The sequence below is a fragment of the Misgurnus anguillicaudatus genome, chromosome 11, assembly GCF_027580225.2.
Source record: "Misgurnus anguillicaudatus chromosome 11, ASM2758022v2, whole genome shotgun sequence".
Taxonomy (NCBI): Eukaryota; Metazoa; Chordata; class Actinopteri; order Cypriniformes; family Cobitidae; genus Misgurnus; species Misgurnus anguillicaudatus.
This window is the reverse complement of record NC_073347.2, coordinates 15566571-15592391: the sequence shown is the minus strand read 5'-3', so window position 1 is coordinate 15592391 and position 25821 is coordinate 15566571. Positions and strand designations below refer to the sequence as shown.

Here is a 25821-nt window from a genome sequence, read left to right as displayed (position 1 = left end):
CTCTAAACACTCAATCCTGTCTTGTTCTTAAACACACACACTCACACTTATACAATAACCAGAAAAACAACTATACACACAAAAGCCACTGAGTCGTGACTGAGGGGGCCGCAGTATTTTTCTTCATATGCTCTGACGCTAGTCTGAAAGACATGCTGGCAGGAGAGCGGGGAGCACAGCCGCTAGCGTGCCAGAGTGAGTAAGCATCCGTTACAGACTGTGCAGGTGTGCCTCCGTAAAAGGAGGGAGCAGATATGTTTCGCTTTTTCTATACCGCTGAGAGGTAGGTGGGAGAACCTAAAACGAATAACTTTAAAAAGCAGACGTGAAATTAAAAAGCAACAGGATGATAAAGTGGAGCGTCTCAAAGGCTCCATTTGGCACTTGTTTAAAATAAAGCTTGAAGGGAGACAAATTCCATCAAAATTTAGCTTTGCTAAACAGTACAGCCCAACAAGAAGTGTATATCCATTTAAAATTAAATTATTTACAGAGCTCCCTCCTTAAAATCATTATGCATTAAAAGGGATGGGAATTCTTAGGACTTTAATGATTCTGGTTCCAATTATGATTCCAATAATCATTTAGGGTGTTTTCACACCTAGTTCGTTTGAGCCCTCCAAGCGCTCTCAGATTAGTTCAGGGTGTATATGTGAACAAACCAAGTGATCTCAGACCCCCCTAAAAGGACCCAGAAGTGAACCGAACTCAGACCACGTCAGGAGGTGGTCTGAGTACGGTTCGCTTTTGGGTTCTTTTGTGGTTCGATTTCTTTTTGATATGTGAAATCAATGAGGTCCCGGTCCGCTTAGCGTGTCGTTTGGACATTGTATCAAAATCAACTGCTGCACAGAAAGCTGGGGTCGGAGTTCTTATGAAGTTGCGATGTGAACAAGAAAAGGTCTGAGATCACTTCAGTTCTGAAGAGGACCAAAAAAAGAACTGGGTCCTCTTTTGAGTCCACTATATTGTGAACACCAAGAGGACTGAGGTCACATTCAGCTAGTTCCTTTTCTGGTTCACTTTAAGTGAACTGGGTTTGGTTCTTTTAAAATGAACTATATGTGAAAACACCCTTAGGTTCCTTAAAGGAGACATTTCAATAAGACTTTTTTTAAAATGTCAAATGAATCTTTGGTGTCTCCAGAGTACATATGTGATTAGATGTTTTAGCTCAAAATACTATATAGATAATTTATTATAGCATATTAAAATTGCCACTTTGTAGGTGCCGTTTTTGGGTGTGTCCTTTTAAATGCAAATGAGTTGATCTCTGCACTAAATGACAGTGCTGTGGTTGGATAGTGCAGATTAAGGGGTGGTATTATTTTAATAAGATCCCCTTCTGACATCATAAGGACAGCCAAATTTCAATAACCTATTTTTCATGTGCTTGCAGAGAATGGTTTACCAAAAGTTACTTGGTTGATCTTTTTCGAGGTTTATAGAAGCACTTGGGACCCAATTATAGCACTTAAACATGTAAAAATCTGATTTTCATTAAATGTCCCTTTTTGAGTATTTGGGTATTTTTGAGAAAGCATGCAAGTTCACAGGTCAGCTAAAACAATTCCCTTGGAGTACATAATGGTGGATAGAAAAATTAACAGAAAATCCGGAAAAGGAATCATATGATAAAACATAAATTCAAAAGCAATCAAGAAAGTGAAAAATAGATCAAACAAATACCTAAATAAAATGAAATAAATAAAAATACAGTGTTAAAGGAATTCAGGGTCAATTGTTTTGTGCAATATACTTGAAGACCTTCTCAGCAGATATAGAAGATCATTAATATAGAGATTTGTGCCAAATTCATCCAAGCCATTGATTTTCCAGCATTAAAATGTCCCGAAATTGTATCAACAATCCGAGCTATGTGGTGGAAGACAGTGTTGCGCTAACTATTTTTTGCTGACGTTAAGCCGGCCAGCCAAACAATTTTTTGTTGTATAAAGAAATTCAATATAGAATTGTCATTTAGTAATAATACTAAAGGGGGTTCTAAGTAGAAACTAAACTAAATATACAGTACACAAGCATATCTGTTTATTCAGGCAGGTGGGGGATTCTAATGAAATCCAGACTTAAGGTATCCAGCATCAGATTTTTTAAAAAGCCCTTGAACCCATTTTTTTTTTGCACATATAAGATTAAGGTCTAGACTTACTATAACCATTATTTTTACAGGATTTAAAAAAATATTTCCTATAGAATTATTTACACTTTTTAGATTATCATTTTTAAAAAATTATCATTACTGCAACATGACATTACATTAAATTAGGGCTGTCAATAGATTAAAAAAATTAATCTAGATTAATCGCATGATTTCATGAGTTAACACGTGATTAATCGCAAATTAATCGCAGATTTTTATCCATTCTAAATGTACCCTAATTTAACACTTTTCAGGTTTTTAATACTCAAATCATATATACATATATAGATGCTTTATGCAAATGTATGTTTACAACAGCCTGTTTACATTTTTAACAGAACCATCAAGCCATTGTTTTGTATATGAATTTTCCTTTCAAAATAATTTTCTTTCTCCATTTTTGTTTGATGCTGCATCATTTGTGACCTGTGCTGGCAAATTGAGTCGGAATTAGCAAATTTAAAAAAAAATTGTTGTTCATATTTTGACATTCTCTATTAGAACATAGAAGAATGCATGATTTGGTGCAATATAACAAAATATGACAGAACTACACCTGTTTGAAGTTGAAAGAGTCAGCAAAGTTAAATTACCAGAAAAATTACCACATACATACATTAAATTACCACATCAATACTAAAATCACTGGTAAAACTATAAGATTTAGCACACACAAGGCAAAAACATCATCAATATATTTTAAACTTTTTTTTCTTTTGTTTGATTGACATTGTGACAGACTGCTTAAAATCTAAGTGATCTAATATAATGTTACACATCAGATATTTTTACCCTACAGTTAACCAAACATTTACTTAAGAATTCACGCAGGTAGGATCTATAATCTGTTATGTCTTATCAAAACAGATATTTGTAAAACTTAAATTTTGTGTAGATGTCTATATATCCGGGTCACGCACCTCAGATGTCAGTCAGTCACTGTGAGGAAGATTGCTTTTGAGTCTTGTCGCTCTTAATAACTCTTTAACATTAATCAGGTAGCAAACTTTATCTCTCTTAATGACTCTTTTAACATCAAGCAAGTCCTGCAGTCTATTTTCTAAGTCATGCATAAAAGCGAAACCAAAATGAATTGAGACGCATCTTTGTATTAGATTAAGCATTAGGAGTACGGGAACGTTACACCTCAGACGTATAAATAAAGATCATTTTAGATGTCCAACAAGCATTTAGAGCATTGGATTTGCTAGACGATTTGGTTAATGTTCTTATTTCTATGAAAACCTTTGAATCATTTAGACAAGATCCCATTTGTCTGCGTCTCATTCAACTATGGGCTGGACCAAGGGTCAAACAGAAATTGCGCGTTGCATTAATCAGCGTTAATAAAATTAGTGGCGTTAAAATTAGTGGCGTTAAAATGAATTTGCGTTAATTTTGATAGCCCTACATTAAATATATGCATTTACAAACTCATGTTTTCGGTAATGAGAACTAAAAAGTTGTCTAGGTACTATGACCAGTGTTGGGGAAAGTTACTTTTAAAAGTAATGCATTACAATATTAAGTTACTCCCAAAAAAAGTAACTAATTGCATTACTTTTCATGGAAAGTAATGCTTACGTTACTTTTAGTTACTTTTGCGTTACTTTTTCTTGGCTAAAGCTTGATCTCTTTCATGCCGTGCAGGTGTTTTTATGACTGAAAAGTTCTGCATTCAGAAATTGCATATTTCATCACAAAAATGTTTAGCTCTGGCCTGCCATCTCAGTTTCTGACTCAAACTGTTTCCACACAGGCACAGAGAGTGCATACGTTTAGTTGAATTTTTTTAATCAAATTAATTAAACTAAAAAAGTAACTTGAGTTACTTTTTTGAAAAAGTAACTCAAATATTAATGTGTACATTTAAAAAGTAATGCGTTACTTTACTCGTTACTTAAGAAAAGTAATATTATTACGTAACTCAAGTTACTTGTAATGCGTTACCCCCAACACTGACTATGACAAACAAAATTTTAACTTTTATCTGGAGAGAAAAAATAAGAACTGCTTACCTGGTAGCCATCTTGAGTGTCACAGTCAATTATGTCCCTTCCAACATTTTTTGTTGTTGTTGAAAATGTTAGTTCCTTGATGGCTTAAACAATGATTGAAAATTGTTGCGGAGGATGAGACAATTTTTCTTGGACACATTTATATTCCTTATTATTGTCTCTACATTTACCAATGATCACCAAATACCAAATGTTTTACTGTAAATGTTTATAGTTTAACATGAACTGAAGCTTTTTATTTTTTAGATTTTTTAATTATAAATATTTCCATGTCAAAGAACCCAAATCCAGTCATGTTGCGGTAATGAACATTTTCCCCTTAAATGTGGAAAAAACAACAAAATTGGTTTGTATGATGTCATTTGAATGTGCAAAATAGTACATGAAAAGATGTTTGTAACAGTATGCTTCTTATTTTGATACTCTTTATCAAAATGTCATGACACCTCATAAATCGAATTTCGCGAGAATCACCCAGGTATGCCTGAGCTGCAAACTGGACCAGACTTTATGCCAAAAAATAAATGTCCAGCTAAACATAAAACTAAGTGACTACCAGAGTCTTGCAATAACAGCTACATCATGTTAAGACGTCATGTGAACTTTGATGACTTCAAGATGACCAATCCTGCAACACTTTTGGTAAAGTACACTGACCACCATCTGTTCAGACACTAACTGGAACCAAATACAACACACAAACATCCCATCTAAACAGATCTCCTTATTTGTGTTGACCAGCATAGAGATGCTCCTACAGTATATCAGCTGATCTTAATTCCACTGCAGTCTGAGCTGATCTAGTGTGCACTCAGGTGCACTTTACATACTGAGAGAAGAAGAGAGGGTGGGAGGGGACAGGAAGAACATAATGAGAAGACGGCAGCAGTGGACATCTGAGCAGGAGATTGCCGTGTACGAGACGGGAACAGAGAGTGAAGTACACAATATTACAGTCAGCAGAGGCAGCAAGGTCACAGTTAGACTAGAGAAAGCTTTGACGGATGAGCAGGTGCATAGATGCGCTTTGAGGGTTTGGAAGCTGCCAGATCAGTTTAAAATAAGTGATGTTGACTTGAATGATTTCAATCTTTGACATAGTCTTAGTCAATATTAAAGATATTATTTACATTATGTTGGATGATTTTGAGGTAAGTAAATAAAAAAATGACTTCAGCTGGGTTTTTCCAGGCAGGGTCACGAATGTTTTCATTCATCAGTGTATAAATACATGGGGGCGTTAGTGTGTAACATTTTCTGAAATTCCTATGAAACATATCAGCATTGATCTCCAAGGTCAAAAACATAGCTTTTACGCAAGTGCGTGAATGCTGACGCAAACGCTCGGCTGAAGCATAATGCAATGCGCACTTGTGATTGGTTATGAATTACAGTGGCACATAACAACACTAGAGTATTTTTCACCCACAAAACAGTACGTAATAAACTTGTGCGCCCTTAGGCGTTTATGTGCATCTACGTAATCCACATGCTAGCGTGAGTGAGTGTATTGGCGCCTGAAAGAGTATGTGAATGCATCAGCAATCATGTGAGCGAGCGAGAGAGCTTCATTCATGTGCCTGTATCCTTTCCACAGAACAGAGTGTTCCAGCGGTCCTGCGGGAGACAGCAGCTCAACCATGTGACTCCTCTGCACTGCTTTTCGGCTATAGAGCCTGACACTTAACCTCCACATCGCAGAACACCCAGACACGCACACAACTACCATGCAGATAATTCAAGCATTTTCATCAACAGGCAAAGTCTGCATGCAATCAACCATCACGAAATTAAATACTCAAATATAACACTTTATAGTATTTAGTTTCAACAATCCAAAGTCTTGTAGATTAAGTGCAGACATACTCTTTAAACAATCAAAATTTGGCTGCATTAAAGGGGCTGCGGTCAATGATTAGAAGAATGTTTAGACAATGAGAGTTAAGGTCTGGGAGGGGCAAAGTTGGAACGGTTGTGCTCCACTGTCTTAAACTGGCTCTTGTCTTTGTGGTCCATTCATTAATGGAGTAAACAGGAAATGATGTCACCCTTTTGGTGACCCTCTTCTTCACACACACAGCTCTTTTTTGTTTAAAAAGTGACAGCTCAGATGCAGATAAAGACAGATGGGGGCAAAAACCTGTACTTTGACACAGGTGACACAGGTGTGCTTTATGGAGAGAGAGAGAGCGAGAGAGAGAGAGAGAGAGAGACAAAGACAAAAGGGAAAAGTAAAGGTATGACCAGACACAGACAGAAAGAGGAAGGAAAGAAAGTAAAAGCTATAATGGAATTACAAAGTTACGGAGACAAAATGGAAAAAGAGGGTGATCAGGGTCATCCTGGCAGCGAGCCAATACAAACAGAATAAAGGCAGTTTCCCAGCCCAGGGCTACACCAAAACCCCCATCCTTACATACACAAAAACTCCAACCTCTTCATCCTCAAACCCTGCACAGACGCGGCGCCACACACAGGAGGGAATTTCAAATCCAGCTAGTACACACTTTTGAAAGCACAAGACTGACCCGATTCCCAAAGACGTTGACTGACTCAACTGTTCCCACACTCTGTGACCATTACATTTCCATGACCTATCCCGTCATTCAAGATTTCTTTTCATTGGGTTCTAATAAGATCAAACTTTAAGTTTTGTCTAGCTAGAATCTTCAAAGAAATATAGATATAAGTCAAACTAGAAAGATTTCACTCTAGACATTTCTGTGGCTTATTTTTTTTCATTCCTGGAAATTACATTTTAAAATACATAGTTTTTTATGACCATGATTTAAACCAGGGAATTCAATTAAATACAAGCTAACCAGGAAGAAAAGTGTGGCCTAAACCGGGATTAAGTTTTGGAGATAAAGTTGTATCTGGAAATACTGGAAAAGAATGCCACATATTACATTAAGCTCCACTGAGGATCCACTCTGCAGGCTGTATTTTCCCCATATAAAATCAATTTGGGCTGTTAAAATGGCGAAGCCAGTCTGTACTTGGACACATGTAAATCAGCCCGAGCGTGTCAGACCATTCAGATTCATTCAATCAGGTACCCAGGGCATTGGCCCCACTGCAGCATAAATTGACTGGTAGGGATAAAATCTCTGTACTTTTGGTTCTGTTGGTTCCTATTCAGCTCCAGCCATTCCTATTCAACTCCTATTCTGTAAGTGAAGGTCCATATTTTATTATCAGTGTTATGGCAGGTGGACGCTACGTTCTGTCCTTTCAGATGCTGCGTGACAGATTGTACAATAGGTACCTGGTGAGATCTAAAGTTAAAGCAGGAACAGGCTGTCTTTTAAATTCAACTACGCAACATACATCTTAATTAGGTTTTCTGACACCAACTAAACTTCATAAAATGTGTTTTATAGGCAGTCGAGTCACTCTAAAGGGTGATTTATTGTAGGGATGCGACGATAAACGCTGATATACACTAATAATACGTGGCCGATAACTATTCTGAATCGCACAGCCGATATCATTCACAGCTATTTCATGCACTACGGCTTTTGATCAGTAAGTCCTTATCGATCTGAAATCACTGTTAGTTTGAGTCGTTTATAACACTCGTCAAACATAATCATTATACATATTCTTTATTATCATGAAAATACCTGAAAAGGTTTAAATAACAGCAATATAAATATATCCTTAAGCCATTTCCTGGAGCTACATGTCATAGAGCTGGGCAAAAAATCGTCTGCGATTCTCATGCGTGTTTCATCAGTAAAGCCGGTTCATTGATTAATAGTAAATCGCCATCACAGGCTTTCAGATAGAGCGGCATTTACTACACAGAGCCGAATTTCACAGAGAAGATCACATACATTATCGGAGCCGATTCCCCACGATTATGAACGCAATTTTGCCATCTTCTTTGTGAAATTTGTCTCTGTGTAGTAAATGCTGCTCCATCTGAAAGCAGGGGATTGCGATTTACTACGAATAACTGAACCGGCTTTACTGATGAGAAACGCATGAGAATTGCAGGCAATTTTTTTGCCCAGCTCTAGCGTGTTGTGTGTAATGGTTCTTCTTCTGCAGCGCATATTGAGTTTCTGCACCAGAGCGCCCTCTGGTTTTTGGATGTAGTGGCATTTCACCGTAACTTCATTGAGAAGCATAGCAAGCATCATCAGCTGATTTATCGGTGCACTGTCTAATTTATTTGACATAGGATCTATGCCTTAGTAATGCCATAGGGCGTAGGCTGTGCGTAGTCTGACGCGCACCTCTTCAAAAACGCAACAATGCATCATTTTTAAGCGGAACGCAACCACTGTGATTGGTCTACTATAACCCCTTCCTCAGGGAAAACAAATCTGCGTCACATTTACGAATTTCCGCTTGCGACGGTAAAAGCAATGAACCAAGTTAAAGAGCAATATTTACCAACTCAAGCTGCTGATGCTTCTTCAACAACTTACAAGTCACTTCTTCTTTGGCTTTTGCCTTGATACAACAAGCCCGTTGACATTGTCTACTAGTGGTCTGCATGTATAATTTCACGTTGACACAAACAACAATGCAGAAGAATAAATGAAAACTGACATGTAGCCTAGGGCGTACAGGCTACCCGTAAGTCCTATGCAAATCACGCTTAATAAGCAATCAATGGTTGCCAGTTTCGCACTCTTGTGAAAGAAATTAATAAATAAATCTTAAAATCATAGAGTGTGCACACAGCTTTAGACAAACATGATGGCAAATCACACATATGCCTCAACAAGTGACAATAAAAAAGAGAGACCTAGAAAGTTCCCTAGGTAGTTACCATAGGCACCCAGGAGTAATCATAGTTCCATATGAACACCCACAGCAGCTTCCCATGTGGATGTCACATAACTCTGACTTAAGAGTATGTGAAAGTATGCATTAATATTTCTGTCCCCAACAGCTCCTGCAGTCTATCCTCACAAATGGATTACCAAAAAAGAAAGCAAGCTTTATTACCAGAACAAACTCGCTTTCCAGACAAGCTAATAAAAATGAATACAACACTACCGTACTCTACTCAGACAGACCATTTCACATCAGAATGAGTAAGTGCGCTTGTCTGCATGCAGAAAACCCCATCAAATGTAGGAGCCATGAAAAATGATGGATACCGGTAATGCAGTTGCTACTCAGACAGACCACCAACCACACATGAACCCACACGTATGTTCACTGAACGCATCATAACCACGCGCCATGCAGGCACACCCACATGCCGGCTTCCACATGCATACACTGAAGCCATGCCGTGGCCCGCCCATGACAGAGAGAGCCATCCCTGAAGACACACGAGGCAAACACATAACCTGGACCTGCAGGCAAAGACAAGCTACTTACCCCTTTTCTGTACCCAGCCTTCTTTAACGATAGTGACATCGTTCATGTTGCCACGGTCACTCTGAACTCGCCGCTCCTACACACCAGCTCCTGAAGGAGTGATGAGCGGGGAACCGGAGGAGAGAGGAGAGAGGGGGGTCAGCGTCTCCCTCCCTCAATGCTGCTCTCTCTCTCTCTCTCTCTCTTTTGGCGTTTCTGCTCACTGGCTGCCTCTCTCTCGCTCGCTCTGCTCTCAAAGGCGTTGTGTAGAGGTTTTTCCCCTCCTTCCGTTGCTTTTCTCTTTCACCCGCGCTCTCTCTCTCCCAGTGATGCTGTCTCTCTCTCCCTCTCTCTCTCTCTAGATCTTCCCACTCCTCAGCAGTGACTCAGCCTGGAAGACATTAAAAAAAAGGAACGTGTGGATTTTTCAGTTTTCTTTCCCCTTTACTCTTACACAAGCTGACAGACAGTCATTGTAAAAGCAGACGTGCAAGCCCCCATCCCCTGTCTGGGTCTGTTTCCCATTCTCACTCTGAACATGCACAACTGTTTAACACTTACATGCTTAAATAAAGTATGATTCGCTTTGTGAAAATAAAAAGTCCCAGTGGTAGATCTTGTATCACGTCTCTTATTATGTAAGTTTGTCAGGGTTTATACATCCCAGAGATACATTAGTTACAAACCAGTGCTGATAATGCAGATCAGGCCATTAGTTGATAATGTACAAGTGTTTTTATAACTTGCACACTTCCTCATTTATTTTTTTTTTTTTTTTGATGTACTGAATGTTGTTGTTGCAAAGCTTTTTTTAGATGATCAAGAGACTTTTCAATACAAACCACTTGTCTCAAATGTTGAGCACTGACATAGAAGTTTAAATAAGGGGTCAGTTTATGAATAGTCACCCAATAAATTAATCATGCTTAAAGGTATAGTTTAACCAAAACTTATTTACCCACTGTGTCATCTTAAACTGCATTATTTTGCATTATTATCTCGTTGGGGTCACTTTTTAAACTTGCTGTTGGTCACGACACAAAAAAACAATGACATTTGGCTTCAATAATGCCAAACATAGCATGGCACACATATAAATGTCATTTTTAATTTAAAACACAAGCACATCTTTAGGGTTGAAAAGACATGAGGGTGAGTATACTGTCAGTGTGATAGCAAAACTTTCATTTTGGGATGAATTATTACAATTTTCTAATCAGTTATAATTTAAATGTCCAGAATAGATAACAGTTTAGAAGACCACACATAGTTGAATAATTCTGAGAATTAAGAAAAATACTTATTTTAAGCAGCTCATTTGCTACAATCTCTCAATATAAGAAATTTTTGATTTATAATAAAATCAATAGATTCCTAAAACTTCTTACATTGCTAAAGTTCAGTACACAGAACCATTATCTTGATCTAAAGTCGCTTTATCACGGCTCGTGTAACGTTCCATTCCGTGTCGATTTGACCGAGCTGGCACGGATATGGTTTCTTTTTCCACTGTTGGACTAATAATAGCGTCCTTTTTTGTAATATAAACTTGGTAACGCAAGAGTTTACAGGCGGTATGCAATATAAGTAGCAAGAACATTTCGAAGAGCATTTTTGTTTTTAGGACTTTTACTTTTTATCTTTGTTTACTTTGTTCAAATAATGTGCTTTGCCAGCTACAAAGAGAACTAGCGAGACAACAAGCGAGTGACCAATCGTGAGTTGTGGCATCACTACACACATTCTATCAGCGCGAGACAATCATGCTAAGAATTCCAGGATCGGAATGGTTTGTAATCGTGCCGTGCAGAACCAGGCTGAAGTGGAAACATAAAAGTAACTGTTCCTTACCATTCTTAGAATGGTTTGGCCCGATGATGAGAAAGCGCTATAAATATTTCATTTTTAGGAATAGCAGTTGTTTGTGTTAAAATGAGTGAAAAGGGAAGCCAATGTGAGCTAAATCAACGATCAAACATTTGACAAGCTTTCCCTGAAGCAGGACTTACTTGTTAAATAATGAAGAACGATCTTGCTGCTGCTGTCCTGGTGCTGTGTCCTCTATAAGACAAAAACAAATGCCTGAAAGGGTCCTGTTTTCCCATCAGATGCAATTAGCGAATGATGTGTGTCCTAGATCTCTGTATGTAATGACTAAGGATGTTACAAAGGAGCAGCTGGAAACATTGCTGCCCCTAAGATATGCAGAACATGCCGATACTTCCAGTGCCATTTTAATTTTAGGAAATATATTACTAAAAAATTTTAATATTTTTTTGGCCAAACAGCCAAATACTAATTCAGTATATAAATTTTTATCAGTGTGTTCTCTAAGAAGTAATTCATGACTTTTGCATTGCTAAAGCAATGCTCTGCCAATAGACAGGAGGAACATGTTGTCTCTTTACAAATCAGAGAACTCACAGTGCCAACTGATAATTCCTGTGAGTGCATTTAGCTGCAACCTTAGGCCATGTTTACATTAATGCATTTAAAACGCATTACTTTTGCCACATTTACGCCTTTCATTTAGACTACTCCGCCGTTTTCGACTCTCATAAACAGAGTCGTTCGTAAATGCTGCAGACCCTGTTTTAGTTTAAGAACTCCAGGGTTGTGCTGCAGTGTAATTGAACGTAGATGGAGTCTTATGTAAATTAACTAATTTGTCACGAAATCGATCGAAATTAAGTCACAACCTCGAACTTCGAATAAAAAAATAGGATCGTCGATGCTGCCACGCCCCCATGTCACGTCCGGTTGGCTTGCCAAGCGGGGGAAAATAAACCTCTGAGAGGTGCCTTTAAAAACATAGGTCCAGCGGAACGCGATTTATATTTAAAAAACGAGGGATGTATTGCTACAACTCCTTGAGATGCATATCATAAACAGGATTACTACCTAGAGATGCAGCGGATTAAATTTTAAGCAAAAGGGATAGTTTGCCTCAGCTCGCATGCAATGCACAAAACGCTTAGGTTACTCACGTAACCCCGGTTCCCTGAAATAACAGGAACGAGCATTGCGTCAGTTGCTGACGCTATGGGGGAAACTCCTGTTTACTCCGCGATTGAAGCCTATTGGTTAACGTCTGTAGAAAATACAGACCAATGACGTTTGAGCCCGCGCGGGGCGTGGCACACGTCCTTATATAAGTCCGGGATCAAGCGTCAAGAACTCATTATTATTCGACTGAAGCGCGCAGCCGAATAACACTCGCTGCGTAGACGTTTGTAGCACGGCCAGCTACGCAATGCTCGTTCCCGTTATTTCAGGGAACCGGGGTTACGTGAGTAACCTAAGCATTCCCTTTCAATACGGTTCACTTCGCATTGCGTCAGTTGCTGACGCTATGGGGTAGAGCTGTAATCGGGCCTTAAAAGTTAGGCCCGAAATGACCAGAGTCCGACAGAATGCAGCCCGAACTGAACGTACATTTAGATTGACAGCTTTTTAAAAGCCCGAACCCGTTTACAGCCCGACATTATTTAAATGTTCGCACACACAGCTTTTGTCAAGAATGAGTAATTTACACAGGTTTTAACATTATTTATTCACGACTAATAATCTACATGCCACTTGGAAGTTGAAACAAAGAAATAAAATAAGTCATCTGTAACATTGTAACATCTCATTCAAATAGGCCTATGCAATACATTATAAATAGGCCAATAAAAAAATATTACTTCTTAACAAATTAAATTAAGATAATACATTCTGAATTAAGATGGTTATTTGGTAATAACGAAATTAAGAGAAAGGCTCCGCGAGATTTGCGTCGGCACTTCTCTCCATTACTGCCAACATTAGTCTATATCCTTTGTCTAAATTATGTATTTAAGACAATTAATATTTAGTTATACATTGAAAAACCTTTACTCACCAAGATTAGGCTACATGTTTTGATGAGGAAAATTATTAAATCCACTGTAAATGGCTTCAGTGCGGTCCTGCCCTACTGAACTTGACCGCTCATTTACCTCACAAAGCCGGAGCGCAAGCCAGAGCCCGGCCCGAGCCCGTGTAAATGTTAGAAATTAAGCCCGAACCCGCCCGAGCCCGTCGGGTCCCGTCGGGTTCGGGCAAAGATCTTCAGCTCTACTATGGGGGAACGTAATCCCATCACGCCGTGCATACACAACGGACTGAAGTGCCTTACCGAAGAGACACTGTATGTGGCCCTATATCCAGCATATTCACAGCTTTTAAAGCAAAAGTTTAAGCACCATATAAAATGTTAACGCGCATCCGGTGGGGTTTTAAACGCACCGGGAAGCACATAACATAGCACAAGACGGCGAGATCACAGAGCGCGCCACGGGTGTGCGAGAATTAAGTAAGTCCAGAGTCACGTTGGTGAGCTCGCTGAGCGCACCCCGATGTACACATAAAACGCATAAACGAGCGTGCATGATTAAGCCGAGAGAACCTGCGCTCGTAGGGCAGGGACGTCTAAGCTGTAAAATCTGACAAACGTAGACGGCGAAGACCAGCCGGCCGTGTTGCAGATATCAAGAATAGATACTACTGCAAACCAAGCCTATGATGAAGCCAACTTCGCCAGTGCGATGGCTTCAACGATCCATCTAAATAGCCACTGTTAGTAACCAGCATACTTAGTGAGTGATCTGCGAAGCTCACAAACGGCCGATCTGACTATAATATGCTGCAGAACGGCTTGTAGCGTGGGATTATACAGATACCACAATAGTGTGAACCCAGGTGAGCCCTCGAGCGCATCGGGGATGCATATACAGTAGGTAATATTATAGTGCACAGGTCGGTGAGCTTTCCAAGCACGCTGTGAATGTGTACTGACAATAAATTGCACAGGCACAGGTGAACACTTGAGTACATCGTGAATGCATATAGATAAATCAGAGTGTTATAGTGCACAGGCTGGCAAGATTCTCAAGCGTGCCGTCGTGTGTCCTGATAATAAATTGTGCGCACAAAGGTGAACCCTTCAGTGCACTGTGAATGCGTATAGATAAATCAGTGCACAGAACGCGCCGTGAATGTGTACAGATATGATTGATGAACGTAACGGTGGGTACCCAACGCATCGTGAACGTACACAGATGAACAACAATGTATGTGTCACAAAAGGATAACACAGCCGTGTATACAGGTGAGCTTCTCCAAGCGCATCTTTAGTGTATACCGAAATCTTATAGCGTGCATATGTGAGCTTCTCTAAGCGCACATTGGACGCATATAATTAAAAACCATATTGTGCATACAGGTGAGCTTACAGGCGCACCTTTTAATGCAACAAACCCCAGTAGTGCGCAAGGCAGGGATGTTGAAGCTGTAAAATTGACAACGTGGACGGCGAGGACCAGCCAGCCGTGTCACAAATGTCAAAATGAGACTATGCCCGAGGTAAAGCTAATCCACACATGGGAGTAGGTTTAACCACGAGTGAGCATCATTTGTTAAGGGAGGTGATAACTTCAACGATCCATAAAAACCTGTGTTGACAGGTGCGCTAGTGAGTGATCTGTGACACAGACGAACAGCTGATCGTCTGATGTATGTCAAACGTATCTGTCATTCAGGACCTTGGACAGTTCCAGAGCGCTGCGCCTCGGGCACCGTCCGCATCTGAGAAATGACAGGCTTGTGGATTAAATGAATGGCCGGCCGTAAAAGCGTGGTTCGCTGTTATCACCGTCACATAGATATTAGCGCAGGGGGAGAGAGCCGCCGAGCACGAGTGAGGAGAAAAGTGTTCCACACCACAATTTGCGGGGGTTTAGACTTTTCGCCGTCACCAGCAGGGATAGATCAGACTTTGTATAAGGACGCCTCGCGAAAGGGGTCCTAGCAGCTTGTGTCATAAGGCATGTAGGTCGTGTTTCATGGATGCAATCTCCACACGCCGGAATATGTCTGCATCTTGGTGGTTTAAGCACGAGATGCGTATCACTCTGATTGAACATAGCTTATAAAAGCGATGCAATGAGCTTATAAAGGAGATGACTCGTCAGCTTGTACGGGGGCGAGATCTCAGCCTGGCTCGGTGAATAATGAAACCACCGTAGTTTGCTCGACCGCATTATCACAATAACACGGTTGAGAGTGCTTCAGTGCTAAAATCACCCCCTTAAATGGACTGTATGTACAGTACAAGGTGATTGATATGAGACAAACAGGCGTTCCATGCGCCGAAGGCTGATTGCCGTCGCAAGGCGTGTTCAACCCACAGCAGATGCTGGGCGAGCTCGTAACGACAGCACTTCATGCAGCCTTGTGTAACTCAAAGCATAAGCGTTCCGGCCATCAGCTCGGGGCGGGACCTTTGTTTAGTCAAACTGAAGTGGTCTTATGAACAGAATTGGACAATATTCAGCTTTCTGAGACTCGTTAGGGGGGTACGTGAGCCCGCCTTAAACGAGATGCAGTGCGTCTGACTGTGAGCAGGCTTTGGTGTTAAGCTCGCTTTTTGAGTGTCATAAACGAAACTCATTGTGCCGGGTAACAAGCTCACTTGAGGTTGATATTACCCTTAATTTCTCCGAGTATTGGAGCAGAGCAGAGGTGTGAGCATCTTTGGATCCACTGATATAAACTAGCCATATGGCTGAAAAACGTCATAAACCGCTTGGCTGTAAGCCTTTGAGTGGCCTTCCGGAGAGGGCGCGATTCAAACGCTTAGAGTCATGAAAAAGTCTGAGGCTGCCGTCTCTCTAGGAAGAGAAAATAACAGCCGTAAGACTGTGCTCGCTTGCACCGTCAGTATCGTAGCGGAAAAACTGAGGTGGGCTGCGAGCGAATTTCAGCGAGAAAGCGTCTGAATAATTGTTTAGAATCCAGCCCGGTGTCCCGGGAATGGATCTCCAAACCGGGGTTTGACAGCGAGCGTCGATACAATTATGGACGGCGGGCTGTTTGTGCGTGTATCGACTGCTTGTCGGTAAGGCAAAAAAGTGTTTAGAGACACCGTACAGCCGTGGGGTGTCAATACACAGTATAGTAAGCACGGAAATTGCTCTTAGAGAGGAATTTAACACCGTTCGCCACTACAGTGAGGTCGCATAACCGACAGTATAACATGTGTATGTTTCTGGATAAACAGAGCACACAAAAAACATTTCAGGGCAGTCCAGCCGAGGCGTGACTTAACCCTTCCTCTCCCAGACAGTCTGTTCTCTGTCGACGCAGCTATGCTGCGTGTAAGACCAGAGCTTGACCGTTCTGGTGCACGAGTCTCTGTAGTGACGGTGACCAGAGCGGCTCACAGAGCAGAGCAGGATGTCTAGGTGGTTTGATGTCAGACTGGACCCATCACGCAGAGAGGAAGTCTGCCGTGAGGCCTGCGGTTTTGTTGTTTATTAAAAGGGCAGAAAAACCGGGTTATATAAGAAATGTACCAATATTCAGCGCACTGATATAGGACGGGACTGAATAAAGGGAGGTGTTCGGGCCTCAGCATATTATCAAACAAATTTGTTCTGCCTCTGATTCCGTCTAAGCCAGAGAGAAATGACAGGGCAGACAAACATAGTGAGCTCTACCAAAGTGAGACAGACTCAGGCCGGTTAGGCTTTTATAATAAGTGTTCTTAGTGCTCCAATAGCGGCGTGTTCGCCCTATCGAGCAGACAAATGAGATTGTGCCGCTCCAGGAGGGGGGGGGCATGCAGCTCTGTAATCGTCGAACACTAAACAGCTGCACTAGAGGCAAGGAGCCCTAAGACCGCGTGCTAACTCTAAGAAGCCGCAAAAGAGACCTCGCCACTGGGGAGGGAGGAGCGAGGGACAGAGAACAGGGGCCGGACCCGCCCGTGTTTGCTTGTACTATGCATCTATCTTAGTTCTACGGCTCCGCCACTTGTTCATCTCAACAAGAGAGGAACAGCAGAGGGGAGCATGTAACACAGATAGAACAGCCATGCATCGTATGAGCGGTCTTCACCCGGCGATGCAATCGGAGGGAATTCATAGGAGTGTGCCAGAGATCTCGCCGCATGTGGGAGGAGCAAGGGACTCTGTTAGTGTAAAGCATGAACGGTTGCGTTGTGACAGAACACAGGGGGGATAGCCCGTGTGTGCTTGTCTATGCATCCATTGTAGTCTCACGGCTCGCTGCTTGCTCGTCTCAGCGAGAGAGGAACAGCAGGGGGAGCACGAAACATAGATAGAACAACCGTGCATGTGAGAGCGGTCTCGCCGTGGGAGGTCCCAAACCGGCGACGCGCTCGGAGGAAATACATAGCAGAGAGGCTCACTCGAGCCGCTGTGCTGGACACTATTACAACAGCTCCTGCTCTTTTAGCTTATAGCTTTATATCAAAAATATTGATCTTACCGGGCGGCCGCAGGGGAGACCTCTTCAGGCATGTGTCCACTGCACAGGGCTCATACCACGAAAATTGAAAGCTATCTTCGGTTCTCAGCCGGAATGCGGCAGGGGAAGACGCTAGACCTGGATTCTGCTATCTTCAGTTCTCAGCCGGAAAACGGCAGGGGAAGTCACTAGGCCTGGACTCCGCTGCAGGGCTTGTTTCGACGGCGAGTAAGGCTTCTTCTTCTTCGGAGCAGCGAGAGGTTCGCGCTGAAGGAGAAAATTAATGAGCTCTTGATGCTTGATCCCGGACTTATATAAGGACGTGTGCCACGCCCCCGCGCGGGCACAAACATCATTGGTCTGTATTTTCTACAGACATTAACCAATAGGCTTCAATCGCGGAGTAAACAGGAGTTTCCCCCATAGCGTCAGCAACTAACGCAATGCGAAGTGAACCGTATTGAAAGGGAACTAAATAAATATGTAGGAATTACTACTTTAGTTTATGCTTAGACTTCAGATAGATGCGAGAGCGCGTACACGTGAGACAGAGAGAAGCACAGCTGCTTATGACGCGCTGGTTTAATTTCAGATGCTATGACTCCAAGACGTGCGCATTAAGCCATGTGCGTGCAAGAAGAATCCTCTCTCTACAAGCTCTGTCACGTAAAGTGAAGCCCACTTGCCACATGAAACTGAAACTCAATGTTAAATCTCAAATAAAAATCTGATTCGTTGAATTTTAACATTTTCAGAACAGACCTACCATAAGTACAGAAATTAAATGATTGTAAAAGCATAGTTTAACATGTTTAACAGCAGAATTCCTAGTAAAGAAATACTCTACCCAAAATCCCTGGGATGTCAATTCTCAACTGTGTGTATTGTAAAGAAGTGTTTGGTCAAAATATGCCTGGGGTTTGATATAGAGCCCATCTATCCTGAAACTTCACAAAGAGAGAAACGTCTAGGAAATCTGTTTTAAGTGTGCTTCACACTAAAAGTCTTACAAACTCAAGAACCATCCACAGACAGCATCAAATCACCTCAAAAACTGCAAAATTGCCCAGTCATTATAAAGCAGATTTGAGGCAATGCACTCAAAGTGAGAGCTCATACCCAATAAGAGATCATTGTTATCACAGATTCTCCAATATTATTGCTCTCTTTAAAGTAACAGGTGACTCTTTTCTACTGCATCACTATTTCAGCCAAGCAGCTGTATGCCCATATCTGCAACACTGTCTGGGGATCTCCCAAAGCTCCCACCATCAAAATACAAATTTTCCATACAAACGAGGGTAGTACCCTTGAGATAATCATTTAATTCCTGAGCCAGCATGGGAGGGAGGGGCTCTGCCGGTGAGCCCAGACAAACACAAGCTGGGTTTCCATCACCCTAATTTTATGCGCATTTTGAAGTATCGGATAAGAAACGAGTGATGAAAACGGCAAATTTAAATAAAAATCCCCTAATTTGCAAAAAAGTTTTTATTTGCAGAATAAACTCTGACATAGCAAACAGAATATGACTGATCGCCTATCAGCTGATGTTGTCTCTACCATATATGGGGCTCAATGTCGTCGCAATGCCCTTGCTGCTAGTGCCTGTATAAAAAATTCTGCATTTCTTCTTATGTGCACAGCATTCAGTTTGGCAATTACAAGCTGCACTGTCTACTAGTAAATGTATAACTTTCCCAATCGTAACTTAATACACCCCTGTCTCCATTTTCTAAGCATGCCTTGTTTTATTTACTGTTGGTAACTAGATTACCAATACCACCGTTATTGGCTCTAACAACTTGATGGAAACGCACCTAATTCGCATTTGTTTTTTTCCCCTTTTTTGCACATTTTGAAAAGATTTACTTTATGTTTGGATGGAAACCCCCATTACTGGCAGCCTTCCTCTGTGCTAAACATCCATCGCAAGCCTTCAATGCAGAATGCACAGTATTTAGACTGAACGGTTCTTTATTGGTATATTGAATTATTACATAAAGCTTGCTTATGGTAACAAAGTTTTCTTAATCCAGCTGAGAAAAATTAAATGACAGCTCACATCAGATACAGTAACTGCAGGGTGTAAGTATTGATCAGGAGAGCATCAAAAGACATTATAAAAAGGAGAAAGAGAGCAACCTCCAGGTATTTATGTCTAACAATACATTTAGCATTCAGCTGAGGCTTTGTTGCAGAGCAACTTACAGTACTGTACATTCAAGATATACCTTTTATCATTGATATTCATTAAGAATATTTGAAGAGTTTGGTTCCAAAATGCAATAAATCCATTTTGACAAATTTCGGTAAAAACGTGTTTTCTATACCAAGAAAGTGACAAGATGAAAACCAGTATTTTCTGTTACAAACTTTCACATAGCATCTTTAGGTTATAAAAACATAAAAAATTCAAATCCATAACTTGATTTTCAAAGATTTATTATAAAAACTAATTCTTTTTTCCACAAAATGCAATAAATCCATGACAGTTTTTTATTTCAAAATGATATAAATCTATTAAATCAATGTATAAATGTGCATTCATCTTTACCATTTTATATTTATTTAGTTGACTAGTGGTATACAATGATTAAAAAATAAACATTAATGGCATTAACCAAAACACTTACTTTGTTATATTAAGAACACAATGTTTTAGCATGAGAAGCTTGATGCTGTCTGGAGAGCCAGCAACCGAGTGCCTCTCGCGGAAATATTAGCTGTTGATGGCTTACGTTTCTTTCCCGTCACAGAAAACCATCACAGGTTTGGCAATGCTATTAAAGTATTATTTTGTTTTGTTTGTTGATCACGAAGTACAAAGTAGATGAGGAAAACTAGGACTCCGTGTACTCAGCGCGCCGCCATGTTTGTTTACATTGCGTGAATGGTCCGCTGTAATATCAGAAATGGATTTATTGCGTTCTGTAAAAAAGGGGGAGTGGCGTTTGTCGCATTTTGGGAAAAAAGGGAGAAAAGATGACAGAATATCACGGCGGGTATTGGATTTTGCGTAAAATTAATTATTTACTTTTAACTACTGACCTGATATAATACTGATTTTGGCAGTAACTCATTTTTTTCAAAAATGACGTTTATCGCGTTTTGGAACCAAACTCTTCATTTATTGATTCTTAAAGGGGATATTTCACAAGACTTTTTTAAGATGTCAAATAAATCTTTGGTGTCCACAAAGTATGTATGCAGTTCTAGCTCAAAATACCATATAGATAATTTAATGAAGTTTATTTAACTAAGTTCGGGAGGAGCATGGTCATGTGATCCAACCAATCAGCAGGAAGAGGTGCCTATAAATAGCAGTCCTTCACCTCTGTCCCGTGACAGTTTTTTGCAGCATCCCTCCTCCACCCCATCACCTCACTCTCATTTAGTTTAATTTGTCCCAGTTAAAGAGGGGGGAGTATTCTGGGTTCAGGCTAAAATTCCAAGCTCGGAGCCCTCTCCTCGGACAGCACGCAAAAAAGTTTAACATCTGCATGTGTAACAGTATAATGATCAGTCATCCGTGCATTAAATGTAGGTCTTAAAGTGACACCAAATTGCTTTGTTTCTGCAAAACTATCATTTTTAATGAAATATTGATAATGAATCGATATTGGGTTGAATCAAAATGAAATTGAAACCATGTATTCATCAGTATTTGTGTTCCCTAGGAATTTAAACCTATGATGTTTCACTACCAGTGCCGGCTCGTGACTGCTCATCCGAGGATGTGTTAATTTAAAATAAGTGTTCGGATTGTCACGTGTGTGTTTCCCTTTTCCAAAATATGTGTCCTGCATGCCGAGAGATCCTGTGTGCATCACGTGTTTGTCAAAATAAGTGCCTATTGCACACGCGTCAAAACCGTTCATGATAAAAGAGACGCTCACGTTCCCAAAATACATGCTAGAGACTTCCTTAACAGTAAACTCTGATTACGCATGAGATTATGCGAGTATCTGGCAAACGCGAACGTCTCTTCTATCATAAACCCTTTAGACGCGTCTGCAGCAGGCACCCACCTTGGCATGACACGTGATGCACACACGATCTCTCAAAGCGCAGAACACACACCTCGAAACTACGAACCACGCACATGACAAGCTACATACATGTTGTGACGAACTTCGCATTGTGCGCCCTCAAAAAAAGCAGTCACCAGCCGCCACTGTTCACTACCAAGTGCTACCAATAGACTTGCTATTATCCCTGTATAATAAGCAGATACTACTGTTAGTAAATCATTTGTGTGCCTATTTCTCAAAAAAAAAAAAAAAAAAAAACACTATCAAAACAACACTGTTTGTTGAGCCAACATAGCAGCATTGACTTAACCAATGCTGTGAGTTTGTGGCAAGACCCATCTATCACAACATATCAACCGGAAATCACTGAACATCTTTAATTTCACCTGAAAGACTTTCTTGATGGATAGATATGTTCTCTTCAAGGAACTGCTAAAGGTGAAACCTGCTTTCCAAGCAATATACTTTGAATTTCACTAATCAAATGTTACCCCAAAGCAAAGAAAATCTACGTCCTCCAATCTAGTTTTCCTCTGGAAGATGATAACAAACACACCACATGAGACAGGTACTCTTGCCACATTTACATGCACAATTACACTCACAATAAAGTCTAATTCAAAATAAGTTAAAAGAACTTTTAATATCTTTCTCTATTAAACTTTTTCTGCACATAATAAGGATAAATTTGAAGCAAGGATTGCACTCTCAGCACAAAACTAACTAGCAAACACTGCAGCACATGAATACAGACGAAATGCTCAAATGTTTTGTAAACTCAACATAAGAACATAAGGGATATATGCACTATCCCAGGGGTCGGCATTCCTGGTCCTGGAAGGCCACAGTCCTGCAAAGTTTAGCTCCAACCCGAATCAAACACACCTGAAAATCTCTACAAAGGTTGCACACTTGGAAATGACATTTAGGTGTGTTTGCTTAGGGTTGGAGCTAAACCAGGACCAGGATTCCTCCAGGACCAGGAATGCCAACCCCACCTATGGGAGTATGTGAGATCATAATATAAATAAAGACTAGCCTTGTTTATTACATCACAGCAATTGTAAACAGTCAAGTAGGGATTTACAAAACTAATTTGTTTATAGCGTCTCAGTCATGAAACAGAGTTTCATACTATATAAAGAAATGCATGCATTATGAGGTTTCACTGAAACCAAAACACTACAACTGAAACCAAAAACAGATGATGGTCTAACTAAAACCCCAAAAGAGGAAATGAGAAATCTGTGAATGAATTCTAGCGGATGTGGATGTCTGAGGGTTCAGAGGACTTTTGCTTATCTGTTGCAGTCATTATTATAAAGAGCATACAGCTGGAGAGCACTTAATGTGAGGTCAACCTAATAATGTCTTTTGCTCTTGTTTTATATAAGCCACTTTAAGACTTCCTTAAAAATTATTCTTCCATTAATAAGGTACACAGGACATTCAAATAGTGAAGTGTGCCTGGTACCAACAGTGACTTCAATTGAAGAGTTTCGTTGCAAAACGAGATAACCACCATTTTTTTAATTGTTCAGAAATCTCGTTTTTAGGTTGTGGATTCCAATTAATTTCAATGCAACTGCAGTTGGTTTGATTTGATTTAAACCTTCATAACTTAAAAAATACATCTAAGTAGCACCATAAAACAAAATAATAACATGATAACATAATATTAAACGTGTTTTGACAAAAATGTTAAAAAATTTGATTTATCTCGTTTTGCAACGAAACTCTTAAAGGAGAATTTCACCCGTAGAAACATTAATCTTTATTGAAAGTGTGTCATATTTGTAGTCGAAATGTAGCATACATTTCGAATTTGGTGCCTATTTGACCGAGAAAAGGGGTGTTTGTAGTCTCACTCCCTCAACAAAAATATAGCACTTCCTTCTTTCAATGATGCAAAATGATGATTTTTACATCATTGAAAGAAGGAAGTGCAACATTGAAATCTGTATTTCTCCTGTCTCAGTGGAAACTGAGGAAATGATGCACGACCATTCAAAAGCATGTCTGGGGTTCTAACTATACAAAGATTAATGCAAATGGGTGAAGTGTCCCTTTAAATTGTTCCCACATTTTATTTTAAACATCTACTGCAATTTATATAATTATCTGCAAGACAAATTGACGTTATAAACATGAAACATTTAATACATTAAGACCGTTAATCGCTGTAAATTGGTCATAAGTCGGTGCAGTCCAACATTTTATTAAAGGGGTCATACTTTCATTATTTTATAGTTTATTCCTGAGGTGAACTTAACATGTTCACAAAGTTTTTTTAGTTTTTTTGTTTGTTTCTGCAAAACAGTCATAATATTTATTATACCTAGTTTAAATCCGACCTGTACCCCCTTGAACAATCCTTGTATTACACCCTTCTCAGGATGAATCACTTTGTTGTTTCTTTATTTGTTGCTCACTTCGGATTAAAGAGATAGTTCAGCCAAAAATTAAACTAAACCCATAATTTAATCTGTAATTTGTGTGGTTTTGTCGTAAAAAATCCACATATCAAAATGTATATATCAAGTGAACTTTGATTCCTCAGTTCATACGAGCATAGGTTATGCTGAGCTGACGTGTTTAGCTATCTTTCACCACATCACTTCCACAAAAACAAAACTAGCACATCAGTGTCATGCTATGGCTGCATTATACAACATGCTTTTTATTGTCGACATGGAATTACACAAGTAAAGAGCTGTGTGTTACACAACTATTGTCAATCACATACATGTCATAATTCAGCCTGAGACAGTGTCTTAACTCGATGTAAACAAGAGGGCGTGACACCAACAAACATCAACATTAAAGCCCATGTGAGAAATTGGATTTAACTACAGCCGCAACCTGACGGCCAGTTTAATAAGTGTTTGATCTGTTGATTACTAATCTATCCATTTTATTGCAATAAACAGCTTGTTACATAGAATAGACTGCTGCTTTCGTTCGTGGTCTATACGGTAATTTAAATCAAGCATTAGCGTTGCCACTTGTAAGTCTTCCAAATTAAATTGTCAATGAATGACTGGGCTGTCTAGACTGAGGAAAACACGCTAGGCCATAAGCGGGGCTGCTGCTTTTTATCTCCCGCTGCCTCGCAGTCTCCACGCCGCAGCATCAGCAGCAGCTCGCGCTAAGAGTCATCTCGCTATAATGTATCACACAGCTGCGTCACAGCGCGCCAAGCGTCAATTGTTACATTTAACATTCTTATTACATTCATAGTTGAGTTTATTACCTGGCACTGGCGTTGTTAGGGAGACCAATGGGCTTCCCTCGCCTTCCCTGAGAATGTGCGCGTCCTCGTTAAAGGCTCGCTCGAATGGAGCACGGATGGACGGGATAATCGGAGAACCACGCCTACATAGAGCGGACTGAAGTGTTCACTCAAGTGTGTTGTCTCAAAAGGGGGGATTGTACTAAGCACAGAACGGCGGTGGTAGTTCCCCGTTTAGCTTCTGATTCGGGCTGGGGATAAGTTTTAGGAAAGCTCCTGACGTCATAGGCAGCCTCCACTCTCGCGGATACCTGTCTCTCACTTCGCGTCTTGTACCAGGAGCAGCGCCGGGTTCGTTTGCCGCGTCTCCGGCTCGCACTGGTCCAAAGACAGCCCCTTTCGTGCCGTGAAATGAAATCTCGCGAGGGATGCGCTGTCAGGTGTGTTCGATGCGTTTCTGCGCAGACATCAAAATACCGCGAGAGCGATTTAAAAGTACACATTTCGAATAGCTCTCGCGGTACCCTGATGTCATAGTCTGATTGTTCTGCGCAGCGCCCCATGAAGTCAAAAACTTATTCGGTAATTCCTCTAGATGAAAAATAGTTATTTTGCATTTAAAGAGTTTAGACCGGTTCATAAATACTTTTTAATTAATTTACGATTGCCAATGATTTTGAAGGCTCTTATACATGACCAAAATAGGAATAGGTGCTGTTGGTTGTCAATTTTATAGAATATTTGTTAAGCAATGTTATC

General features: G+C 40.3%; 1 protein-coding gene across 2 annotated transcripts in view; it reads right to left on the bottom strand.

The window, feature by feature from the left end:
• Positions 1–25459, bottom strand: part of akt3a (v-akt murine thymoma viral oncogene homolog 3a) — a 114752-nt gene extending 89293 nt beyond the window's left edge. The window contains exons 1-3 of one of the 2 annotated variants that reach the window (XM_055170256.2): positions 25084–25459; positions 11514–11565; positions 9526–9895 (exon numbers count right to left, since the gene is read on the bottom strand). In XM_055170256.2, the coding sequence (XP_055026231.1) occupies positions 9526–9571 (46 nt within the window). In that variant the 5' untranslated portion in view covers positions 9572–9895; positions 11514–11565; positions 25084–25459. The remainder of the gene's footprint in view (positions 1–9525; positions 9896–11513; positions 11566–25083) is intronic. The other variant, XM_055170255.2, reaches the window with a different exon arrangement.
• Between the last annotated feature and the right edge of the window lie 362 nt (positions 25460–25821).